The sequence below is a fragment of the Larimichthys crocea genome, chromosome XVII (assembly GCF_000972845.2).
Source record: "Larimichthys crocea isolate SSNF chromosome XVII, L_crocea_2.0, whole genome shotgun sequence".
Classification (NCBI taxonomy): domain Eukaryota; kingdom Metazoa; phylum Chordata; class Actinopteri; family Sciaenidae; genus Larimichthys; species Larimichthys crocea.
This window is the reverse complement of record NC_040027.1, coordinates 3,300,568-3,313,495: the sequence shown is the minus strand read 5'-3', so window position 1 is coordinate 3,313,495 and position 12,928 is coordinate 3,300,568. Positions and strand designations below refer to the sequence as shown.

Sequence of the window (12,928 nt, the reverse complement as noted above, 5' to 3'; positions counted from 1 at the left end):
CCGTGCCCCAGTTTGTGGCCTCACTCACACAGGAAGGGGACTATTTTCTGATACTGATTTTGATTTTTGATGGCAGGAAAATACCAAAATGGTGTTAAAAGGGACATCCATTTCAAATAACAGCCAAAATCTAACATCAGGTAAAAACAGCATTATGGAAGACTTTCTGGTTTTCAGTCTTTGGGGCCTTCAGCTGCGCATCCTGACAGTGCCAACATGTAATCTTTACAGGCGTTACAAATAAGCTACAGCCTCTTTTACAGAAAATATAAGATGGACATCAAATCCATCAACTATGTCCTCCGATTTTAAAAAAAAAGAAAAAAAAGAAGCTTTTCCACCACATCAAAAGATGCAGCGCTCAGCCCGGGAAAAAAATAATCATTTGGCGGGGCCTCCGGGCCTGCAGGGGCCCCGGCGTTCATGGACAGAAAGAGAAAAAATGAGACTTTAATGCGTCTACATCGCTCGACCTTTTAAAAACACTTTGTTTATCACCGGTGTTCTCGCCTATTACAACCAATTCAGCTGCTCGGATCAATAATTAATGGAGCAAGAAACGATCCCTTGACCTCTTGAAGGTCCGGCTGGGAGAGGAGAGAGGAGAGGGGAGAGAGGAGGAGAGAGGGGGGGGGAGAGACAGAGACTGAGGGAAGTGGACGGATAAATACCGAGGGGCCTCTTCAAATATTCATCTGCCGGTTAATGTGAGCTCCGCTCCCCCGGGACCTGCAAGCCTGCAAGACACAACGGCCCTAATCTACCTCCCCTGTACACACACACACACACACACACACACACACACACACACACACACACACACACACACACACACACACACACACTCCCCCCAGATTTAAAACCGTTAGTTAAATTCAGAGCGAGCAGTTAGCTCATCATAAGGATTATTATTATAGGGGGGAGAAAGCAGGCTGGCTGGCAGAGAGATGCATGGGAACAGTTTGGTTTTGTGTTTTTTTTTTTTTTTTTTTTTTTTTTCATTTAAGACGGGTGGAGGTTGTTATGGAGGTGGTGGTGGTGTGGAATCACCGGAGAGCTTGAACCGTGAGAACCGAGGTTAACGTGAAACAGCAGGGCCCGTTTGATTAAACATTAAATTAAAAAAAATGGCCACACTCTTTATGGAGCTACTACATCGCGGGATAAATATTAAAAAAAGAAAAAGAAAAAAAAAAGCATCCCGACAGGTCCCGCTGGCCTGGAACCTTTTCAAGAGATTACTTCAATTTAGACCTAATTGAACATTTAGGGCTGATAAAGCAGCTCCATGCAGGTGAAGAAAAAAGAGCAGAGAAAGCGTCCAAAAAGGTAACACACCTTGTCAGATAAAAAGCAAACAGCGGGAGAAGTGTTACAAGATGAAACAGGCCTGAGCTCGTGAGATTAGATTGTTGGAAATACTCAGAAATATCCAGATATGATGATACAAGTGTCATCAGGATGTACAAATGACAGATGTCAGTTTGCATTCATTTAAAATAAGTGTGAATCAATCTCATTTATGTCTCTTTATAAACAAGATATGTGCGCTGTCTACCTTCCAAAGCAGACCCAAAATACTACAAAATCATACAGATACATTAATTTGAAAATAAAGTATATTTTAAAATATAACATGGGCCTTTTTTTTTTTTTTGATTGACTGATTATAAAAAAGGAGAAATGACAGTCTATACCTGGGGATGTTTGGGCGGAAAAATCGTCCCCTTTTTTAGGAAGCAGGCAACAAACTTTGGCTTGATGGGGGCCATCCGCAGGCACTAGAAAATAGAAACGTGGTTAACCACGACGCACAAAGCTGAATTCTTTCAAGTTTAAAAAGAGGCCTGTTTTTTTTGTCTCATGTTTTATATTCAGATGTATATTAAAATGTACAGTCAAGTAATGAACATGAGGAGAAAGACAGAAAAAAGCTCCACAGACTGATGACAACTCAACATGACTGAGAGAAAATCAAAATCAAAACTCAAACAATTTCAAGTATCCAAATTTCCAAAATTTATTCATTTCAAACTGCATATTGAAAAAAAATATACTCAGCTGAAACTGTAACTGTTATAAGGATGGTATTAGTTCCGGTATATATATACATGGAGTGGTTGGCTTCTGCGTACAGGCCACAATTTTTAAAATACAACTACGGGAATGAATTTTTGAAATAAAAACTTAAAATATCACAGTAAATATACAGAAATTGTACAAATCAATTAGAAAATAAAGAGCACAAGCGTCATACCTCTAACAGATGAAAAGTGGGAGACGGAAATATAAATTAACAACCTATATTTTAAGCTGTATGAGAGAAAAAAAGTGTCTTATCTTTATTTTTTAAAAAGAAATTAAAATGTTTAGTAATATTGACCTTAAATGAAAAAAAAAAAAACAGTGTTACCTGCTTCGTTTATGTCCCTTTTCTTTCCAATGTTTGCAGTAATAAAAGGAGCATAACTGATCGCTCCCATATAAATTGCAGTTCTGCCATTTTCACTTTTAATATTTTCTGCAGAACTGGCGCTGCTTTTTATATATAAAAAAGAAAAAAAAATGCAACCTCTTGCAGTTTAACAAACAATTTCATCTGATTGTAATGTTTCTTTGATAAATACTGTACAAAAGGTGATTGCAATAATAAAACATTTGATTGCGACTCCCACTTTCTAGTCTTCCAAACTTCATCCACCAGTGAACAGGGGGATCTCCTACCGTTCCTCTAGAGCTTCCTTAGAATAAAATGAAAGAAAAAAAAGAGTCGTGTCCTTTTTCCTGGAGACTTCTATACAACTTTTTCCCACCCCGAAATTTTTCTGTACAAAAATAGTCCAACGTTAATAGTCCACAGTTTCTCTTATAAAAGTTCTTTTCTCTTTCTCTCTCTCTCTCTCACTCTCTCTCTCTCTCTTTTTTTTTCTTTTTTTTTTTGCTTTGTGTCTCTTACATGTGTGTTAACGGCAGCGTGCCGTTGATCGTCGTCCCGGGCACGGTGCTCTGGTAGTGCCCGGACATGTGTAGCCTGGTCTGGGCGGTCTGCTCGCTGACTTCCGCCCCGGGCAGGTACATGCTGATCATGTCCCTCAGATCTCCGCTTTGGCAACCCGGGGCGGCCCGGTGGGACGATGAGGTGACGACGGGCGGGCTGGAGCTGCTGGACTCGGACTTCACCACCGAGGAGGGCCCCATGGAGCCCAGGGCGGTCATTCCCGGCGTGGTTTGCTGGGAATAAGACATGGAGTATGTCGGGGAGCCGTTCATGTAGCTCTGGGAGCTGGTCATGGTGTTGTACTGCAGGGCGCTCATGTCGTAGCGGTGCATGGACTGCATCTGGCTCGGGTTGTGAGCGTTCAGCCCCGGGTGCTGGTAGCTCAGCTGGTCCTGCATCATACCGTAGCCACCGTTGGTCCAGCCGTTCATGTGCGCCGCGTAACTGTCCATCCGCTGGTTCACACCACCGCCCAGCCCGGCCCCGACTCCAACACCGACCCCAGCTCCCATCCCGTTCCCTCCAGGAGCCAGCAGCCCGCCGGGCAAGGTGTACTTGTCCTTCTTCATGAGGGTCTTGGTTTTCCGCCGGGGCCGGTATTTGTAATCCGGATGCTCCTTCATGTGCAGGGCCCGCAGCCTCTTGGCTTCGTCGATGAAAGGTCTCTTCTCGCTTTCCGACAGAAGTTTCCACTCTGCGCCCAGTCTCTTGCTTATCTCCGAGTTGTGCATTTTGGGATTTTCTTGCGCCATCTTCCTCCTCTGGCCCCGGGACCACACCATGAACGCGTTCATGGGTCTCTTGACCCGCTCCGGGCTGTTTTTCTGATTGGCGCCGGTGCCGGACGTATTGGTGTTGCCCGAGCCCCCCGTGTTGGTCTGGGGAGCAGGGGGCTTTAGTTCAGTCTCCATCATGTTATACATCAGGAACAGCTTTTTGAGTTGGGAGCTCCCGAGCAGAGGAAAAAAAAACACAGAGACAAACTCCACAAGCCAAGAGGCAGGACAGTGAGGAGCGCAGAGCTGCTGCCGCCGCTAAAAGTTACCTGTCGATTTTTCTCTGCAACTTTTTTCTCTTTTTTTTTTTCTCTCTCTGGACAAAAACAACAAGCACCGAGCCGCGTCTCTCCACACACTCTCTCCCTCGCTCTCTCTCTCTCCTCTCTCAGTGAGTGTGTCACAGTGTATGTGTGTGTGTGTGTGTGTGTGTGTGAGAGTGTGTGTGAGAGAGAGGTGCGTGTGACAAAGAGCCTTCTCCCAATAGGTCCCTGCTATGTTGTGTCCACAAAACTTCTCCCGTCGCTTCTCCGAAAAAGCATCAACAAACTGTACTTTTTCGCCTGTGTCCGCCTGAGCCTTGACAACTCCAGATAGTTTTTGAACAAGTTAATAGACAACCATTCATGTGACGGGGCTGTCAGCGAATAAATGGCTTCGACCTGGCCAATCAGAGACGGCCTGCTCCCCTGACACACCAATGGGAGGCCTTAATTAGCATAAATGGGCGGGGTCTGCTCTGCCCCGAGACACACACACACACACACACACACTCACACTCTCACATATACGCACACTCAGGCTGCCCATATGAGCAAATACATAGTACATATTTACTATATCCACTCTTATAGATATTTCTCTGGGTTTTATATGTATGCTGGGACTCAATGAATATTTTATAACGTTTTACAGATGGAGAGGAAGCTGCAAGAGCTTGCTGGCTGTGCTGTTCTCTATAAGTGTCGTCTTCCAAACTTTAAAGAGTAAAATAGGATTTAAAAAAAGTTTCCTTATGAATAAAAATATGCCTAAAAATGTCTAATAAATAAGGATTTTAAAAATGTTTCTGTTTGCTTTTTATTCAAACATAAAGCCTGGAATATAAAGTTCAAATAGTCGCTGGGGAAAAAAAAAAAAAATCAAATCACTAAAAAAAAGCGTGCAATAAATCTGTCAAATGTTGACATTAATGGTGTCACTATCATCTCCTGTTGGAGGTGGACAGCAGCATTGTTCCAACATTGAGCTCCGGCCCGTGACATTGCTGTTGTTCAAAATCAAAAAGTCACTAATTCCTCCCACTTACGGCCCCAATAACATAACAACACTTAAATAAACTTTGTTAGTTAACTCAAAGCGTTGAATAGCGGTGGTGTGTGTGTGTGAAGGGGGGGGGAGCCACGGCTGGTTTTTAGCGTTGAAAAGAGGAAAGGTAATCCAAGATGTTTCCCCCAGTCCTTTTGTTTAGTGAAGTTGAATGCCAACACACAGAAGGCAGACGGGCTCATCTCAGCACAAATAAGCGGTTTTTGTTTGGGATGTTGTCGCTACATCTGTCCGGACAAAGACCCAACTCCACTCCACTTCCACTGCCACAGTGCTGCTGTTGTTGTTAGGGCTTTGTAGTGGTGCTGGTGGATGTGGAGGGGGGGGGGTTAGGGCCTAGCAGGGACACGAGGGGAGGAGAAATAAAGGTGAGGAATATTTTAAGATAAAGTGTGTTTGCACAAAAGGAAACAGCTCATTCATATAAAGCCTGAACAAGCGTGTCAGCCAATTAGTGTGAATGAAACGGGAGGAAAAAAGCGGCCTCCACCTGCTTCACTTTATTGTGGATCACACTGTGATTATTATGGGATGAAACCAGCATCAGAGAATTTAAGGACAAATCATTCGCTCATATAGTTTTAATGTTCACAACGACTAAAGTTTTTTTTTTTTTTTTTTTTGGAGGTTGGAAGTGTCTGCCACTTGTTTTGCGTGTTTTCCTCCTCGGTCTCCATCTGAAGCACCGGGGCGTCCTGCTGCGTGACACTAGTGCCGCCTACTGGACACACAGGGGACTACACGCAACTCCAAAAAAAAAAAAAAAAAAAAAAAAAAAAGCACCAGGCGGGTTTTTCTCAAAGTGGATAGAAGGAATAGATGATGGCTGCTTGAGGAAGTTCGGATAATTTTTATATAGAAGATGATACAAATATAATTTCAAATATATATATTTACCGTTTAACACAGCCAACCAGCCACACATCTGCCTTGTGTGGATCAGCCCTAATAATTAAAGATAGATCAAGTACACACACCTGAAATAATTTAATTTAAATGCGTGTCTCCAGATTAAATCATAATTGAAAGTGAATAGATCAAGCCTTATTATTTTGTTTTAGTCATTTGATAATAAATGGAGGAGAGGAGCCCCCGTGCTCTCATTATGCCGGCCCCGGCAACCTTACATAAGATTCATCTTGTGCTTAATAGGCTGCGAGAGGCGACACATGCAGCTCGGTCCATTATAATGCAAGGTTGAAATGGGCCGCTCGGCTGCTATCTGCATCTGAGTGTGTTCCCCGCTACCTCTAATCTGCTTATGATAATAAAGGAACAGCGGGGCCCTGCAGCTCTCTGAAAGCAGGCCCCATCCAGCCGGGAATGGCCCTGCATCCACAATCATCCTGAATTAAAGCCGTTGTTTGACAAAAAAAAAAAAAAAAAAAAAAAAAAAAAGAGAGAGGAGAAAGTAGCGGGGCGGCTCCCTCGGAACACTTGTAAACCCCCCTGCTACACCAGGTTGGGATGGATACAGCAAATATAGCGAGCAGCACGCTGTGATATCAAAATACTGTTTTGTTGTTTGTCCAAATTTAGGTGATGGGATCAGAGCAAAAACAAGTGACTAAAAAGAGCAACAACATAACAGAAAAATGATTCTGACAACAACCGGCGCACAGAGGATGTCTGTTTGAACTCTTCCAAACTAACATTATCATGAATATTATTTATGAGCTGATGATATTTCTACACGTCAATTCATTTAAATAAAAATAATACACACATGACAACATTTCTAAATGATTCATTTTGTTAAAGGGAAACAAAATGATGAGTCCTGTGGCAGTGACAGAGACAGATTTCAGGTAAAATGAGAATAAATGTGTCTTTCCTTGCCACTAGGGGCCGTACCAGAGGCTGGAGACGCGGCCAAGAAAACGTTTCATAAAAACATTAATAAGTAGAGCTTTGAAATAACCGTGGAAAACATATGAAAGGATTTTATTTCGTCAGATATATGCAATAATAAAATTGTTCTCAATTGCGGAGGTAAAAAAGGTAATCTTTAGACAGACGTTCAAGTTATGATTTGTTTATGTTACTATATATATTTTTGGTTTTCTTTCCCAAATAGATTTGGATAAATATTTATCTGTTTTTTTTTTATTCCCGTGATAAACTAAAATACATCAGATTGTAGCATAACGTATTAATGTGTAACATGTTTTAAAATTGATAAGGTACACATTGGGCTATAATGAATTAAAAATAAATAAAAAGTTAGAATAGAATTTAAAACATGATATTTGATGGAAAAAGCTAAATAAAATAAAAGTTTCAAAGAGTCTGATAAAAGCGCATCGGTGTTCCACGGTGTTCTGTTTGACCTGTAATTCATCATTTTATTATTTAGGAGGCATAAATGCTGAAAGAGGAAAATAAATGATCTGGTTTTAATTGGACTGAGTCAAATAAATGTGATATTTGATGAGCTCGTATATTCTGCGTGATCTCTCTCTGCTGAGCAGAAAACCGAAGCGGCCAACAACAACTCCTGCAGTTAGTCAAGCTCATGATGCCATGCGGTGTCATTCCACAACACTGCATGTTTTACATACACACCGACTCAAACACACACTAACGTACACACCGATCACACACATACACACACATACACACGCACACACACACACACACACACACACACATATACACACACAAACACACACAGGGCTTCTCCTCTCCACCGCACTCCAACTTACTGCCAGTTTGGGAGTTGTCTTCCTCTCGTCTTGATTGGCAGAAATTAAACAAGATGCCATTTCGCTCAACCTCCTCCATATCCTCCTTTCGCTTTTCCCCCCCGGCGAGGAAAGCCACAACTTGTCCGGGACAGAGCTCCCGACGCTCGGGCGTGAAACGTCCATCCGGCACCCCTCCGCATGTCCCAGCAATCCCCGGTAGTCCGCGCGGTTTCGATCCGGCATCTGGCGCTCCGTGGCCGCCGTGCAGCACTGTGCAGCCCCGCTCTCTTTCTCTCTGGAGCTCCGCTGTCTTCTTTCCACGAGCCCTGCAACACGAAAAGCCGTTTATGGCGACACACAATGTGAAAAGGGGGCCGATTTAAAAAGGAGAAGAATGCAAGCAAGAACAACAAAAGTCAGTTATAGCAAAGTCTATGCCTCTCCTCTCCTATCTTCCACCCCCTAGCTTAGCCCACATAATGAGCAGGAAAAAGCTTTATATTTTGTTCACTGGGTATTCACAGATAATTTGAAGCCATTGTTTCTGCCACAGATGGTTCTTTTTAATACAATAACGGTGCTCTTTGTGAATAGCGAGCCCACAATAAAAATCTAAAGCGTCCTCCTGAATAACCATTTTGTTCTCTCTTGTATAGGCCGAACAAAAGCGCCAGTGAGGTAATGGCCTGCCTTATTGAAAGCCTCAGAATGGGGATTTGATAAAGATTTTTTTCGCTCCTTTTTCCTTTTGCACAAAGTACACGGCAATGTCAAAGAGAAACTGACACGGCATGAAAAGGAAAGAGGCTGGAAAAAAATCCTGCTGTTGCAGGATGTACTATTATTATTATTATTATTATTATTATTATTATTATTATTATTATTGCACTGTTATTTACGGGTCTCAAATTTGTGCAGAAGTCAGAGGTGAGAGGTTGATTTTGGGGCTGCAGCAGAGCAGGTCAGGTGCAGCAGTGTTATGGCTTTTTACAATGGAGCTTAAATCCAGAATACATTAGCCTCCAAAGGTCTGCTGTGGATTTGGCACACTCTCATATTTTTGCATAGGGTGAGTCAAGTTGTGCTTGTGATAGAATTAAGCATTCAGGGTGCATACTCTTGGTGTCTTGCACAAACCTCCTGTTTCTAATTCTACCCTTTTCACTAACAATCGGCCTGAAAATGTTGCGCGGCCTTAAAGCGTTGATAAAGTGCTGTGAAATGTCATAAATGCATGGATGTTAATAGTGAAGGGGTGGGTGTTTGGGAGGTGGCGGATCAGGTAACCTGCTAAGGTTGAGATGCATGCCTGCAGGTGTGTGGAGTCAACATGTATTGGCTCCTCCAGCCATGTACAAGCCACCTCGGTATGCCCACGGTTGATGTAATTTGTAATTAACTCATGGCTAATCAATAAAGCGTTTAACAGAAAGCACAATGGACACACAGGGGATGATCCTAAGCCAAACATATTGGATGTCACTGATCGTTACAAGGTGAGGACACCCTGTCTATCACAGGGGTGGAGGAGGGTGAGGTTGGAGGGGAGGGGTGGGCGGATGGGTGCAGCAGGAGAAGAGTAGGGCAGGAATGAATGGAGGGAAGGAGAGAAGGGCAGAGAGGGGATGAAAAGGAGGGGGATAATAGAGGACGGGAGAGGTGAAGAGACGTGAGCAAAGAATCTTATTTCAACTCGTCCGGCGTCGATCATAGAGCTACACACTCAACAATAAACACACACTGAATCCGTGTCCGTCTGCAGCCATTATCTCGGAGCCTCAGCCTTATACCAATCACATGTTTCAGCACTAAACACAGAGTGGATTAACAGCAAGGCCTCACATCTCACAACAGCCTTTATCATCTTTATATCAGCCTTTGCTCATATAAGAAAAATGCCTGTAAACTGAAATAAAACATATAAGAGAGAATTTTGTTTCATACAAAAGGTGACATGTTCAAATGTTTTGGTCCAATTCATTTACATTTTCATCAGTGTGCATTCATCTCACATGGTTTTCTTTGCTACATGCACCTGGCATTACTTCCTAGGTAGCCTGAATGAACCATTTCTCTTTTGTTTGAACTATTCAGTTTCTCTCTGTGTCGCTGCCAATCAGATATGGTGTAAATACAATATAAATACTTGTTACAGTTATTCAACTTCTTGGCGAGAGCAGCTTTTCTGTCTTTAGGAGTAAATACTTGTTTTCCAGCAGTTCTGCTGGCTAACAGTGATTCATTTCACATTTTATAGAATTTACTAGTCTTCCATGATGAAACGCAAACAACAGGAAATGAGAACGACATCCATGGACACTGTTTATACATATGCAAGATTATAGAGTTTATGAGGGAAATACAACCACATTGAGCCACCCAAAGAAACACCACACCACAGCAAACACTACGGCAAAGAGAGCAGATAGGACAGGTTGGCGAGACCGGTTGAGTGAAAAGGAGGAGAGGAAAAGCAGCTGAATTAGTGCTGGAGGAAGATTTCAGGATTTAAAGACTCAAGACAAACATGAGGGAGGAAGGGAGAGAGAGAGAGAGAGAGTGTGTGAATAGGCTTAGCAGTGAAGAAATATGACTTTGGCTCTTTATCTGATCAATCTGTGCCATATAGTCTAAATCATAGGCATACAACTCATATTAGAGAGCTGCAGCACTTTTAATTATAAACCCATCCATACGGGGGAGAGAGGGAGAGAGGGGGGGAGACCAGTGGCACCATGAGAGCCTTTAGAAAAACCATCATCATCACTGAATGCTAATGCGTTTTACAGAGAATCTGTCTATTGACATATACACATATTCTCTCTCTCACACACTCACACACACACACACACACACACACACACACACACACACACACCCCTGTTAGTATCTCTCCATATGCATGAGAGTGGACACATTTGCTGCATCTGTTTTGTGTGTTTTCTCGCAGCTCGGCCTGAAGGGAGATCCACAGTGGGCTTTTCTCCCTTTGTGTATCTGCATAGTATTGTGTGTGTGTGTGTGTGTGTGTGTGTGTGTGTGTGTGTGTATGTGTGCGTAGTGCGATACAGACACATTGACACCGTAATCAGTGAAAAGGGGAGGAGAGGGGGTTACCCTATTGAAGGAGAGATGGCCAACCACCTGTCAATCATGTCAAACGCACAACCACACACACACACACACACACACACACACACACAAATATCCATCTATATTTGTATATTTGCCCTTGAGTAGAAGAAGCGACATTGTCGGATGGATGTTTCGAGTCTTAGTTTGGGTCACTGTGACGGTTCACAGCATTACCTAAAGTATGTTCAATGGACACAGTTCATGTCAGCCTCACCCTCCTGCCCTGAAATGTATAATCTTAAATGTTTATCAGAATTTGCTCAGGGGCATTCCAAGTTGTTCTGCAAACAAGATATCAGCAGCAGAGTTGGAGGAGGTATTTCTAATTTAAGTAAATGTACCACACAGTAAAAAAAACTCTGTTACAAGTAAAAATGTTACTAAAGTCTGTGAGTGTAATCAGGATAATGTACTTATACTATTAAAAGTAAACAAACATATATTTTACTGTTTTGGTCGGTTGAGGTGGAGCTATTTTGTAAATGACACCAATTATTTATGAATTAATATGCAGATTTTTTTCTCCATTAATCAGGATTGTTTGGGTTTGTAAAAGAGAGCTCAGAGTGACTCCTTCACTGTGCTTATTCTGTCCAGCAAATAGTACAAACATTATTCAAAACAGATTCAAATTATTAAAATATCTAAGAGGAAAATCAATATATCTAAATAATTGGCACTTACATTTTTCAACAAACTAATTCATTTATTACCTAATCTAACCTAAATTTAGCTTCACTTGTATAACTGTTTAATTTAGTTCTTATTTTATAAACTCTTCATCAGTAAGTAAATTAGCAATTCATCTAGAATCTACTAGTAATCTAGTAATTACTAACTAAAGTTGTCAGATAATTGTAGCGGCACAAAAAGCAAAATATTTCCCTCTGAAATGTGTATGAAAGGAAAAGACTCAAGTACAGCACCAGTTCATCATATTTGCGATTAAATTTAGCATTTGACTAAATTGGTTAGGTTCGAGTATTAAACAGTTTGAATCTATTTGGGGCATTATAACTTGATATAATACTATTCTAACAGCACTTTTTAGTGTTTTCCTAAAATTACAGTAAAGTCTAAAAGGTCCAAGTCTGATGAAAAATACTTCAGAAGCTTACTGTGAAAAATCATCCACTCATTATTGTATCCTTCTCAGTCAGACTCATTCAATTCAACTATGAGCTACTGGCCACAAAAAATGCCAACAGAAATTAAGAGAGCATGTCAAAAATGGCAATGTTTTCATACCACAACATTAATTTAACACTTAATTTCCCAGAAAACACAGACATGTGGCTTCCAGTGATAGTAAGAAATGTCAAAATGGTATTATAATATACATACATTGCATATTTAAAAAGCACATGCTTTTTCAAGCCAGTCATTTTATACTATCACAGAGCGTTTTCACAAAAGAGTGGAGAAATCTGCAAAAGTCTGGTCTCATGTTTTATTGTAGACAAGAAAAATTATAGTATAAAAGAGAAAAAGAGGCCAACTTTCTGTAATGATCAGCGCTCTGTGCTTTCTGATCTGGAATGTCAAAACACAGTTCAGCTGTTTATTTAAGTTGTCAGACAACTTTGCAGTATGAAAAGTGATTTTCTCAGCACAGCAGTGCAGGACTTGCACTGTTGGATGAAGAACTTGCATTTATAAGCTGCAACTAAATCCTTATTTTATACTCTTTCACTTGTCTGACTACAAAATCTTAAGTTTGGCCATAGAGAAGCACAGAGTATGTAATCTTGGAGAATAGTAGGTGACAAAGTGAAGGTTTCATTTGCTCCACAAAGTAACTGGCCTGTGACTGTCCTACTCTACCAAGTTTCGGAGTGGACGGACAACTTTTCAAAAATGCTAGTGTGGACATAAATTTCCATATGTAAACAGCATTTTCAAATTTATCTGCTCTAGTATGGACATGGTCAGACTCTGAAAAGTGCAGGACAGACAGTGTAAAGTTGAGGATTAGAGCTTTAAAGATACTAAAATGCTGACCA

The 12,928-nt window shown here is 41.5% G+C and overlaps 1 protein-coding gene and 1 long non-coding RNA gene across 6 annotated transcripts in view; both read right to left on the bottom strand.

Annotated features, from left to right (window-relative positions):
• The window catches only part of LOC109139169 (uncharacterized), a 166,177-nt gene that overhangs the window by 35,806 nt on the left and 117,443 nt on the right, over positions 1-12,928 (bottom strand). For all 5 annotated transcript variants that reach the window (XR_003464075.1, XR_003464072.1, XR_003464074.1 and 2 more), the window contains one exon: positions 7,809-8,116. This is a non-coding gene — a long non-coding RNA (uncharacterized LOC109139169). The remainder of the gene's footprint in view (positions 1-7,808; positions 8,117-12,928) is intronic.
• sox2 (SRY-box transcription factor 2) lies at positions 2,930-3,921 on the bottom strand. Its single transcript, NM_001319940.1, is given in 1 exon segment — positions 2,930-3,921. A coding segment is annotated over 1 exon segment (969 nt). The 3' UTR covers positions 2,930-2,952.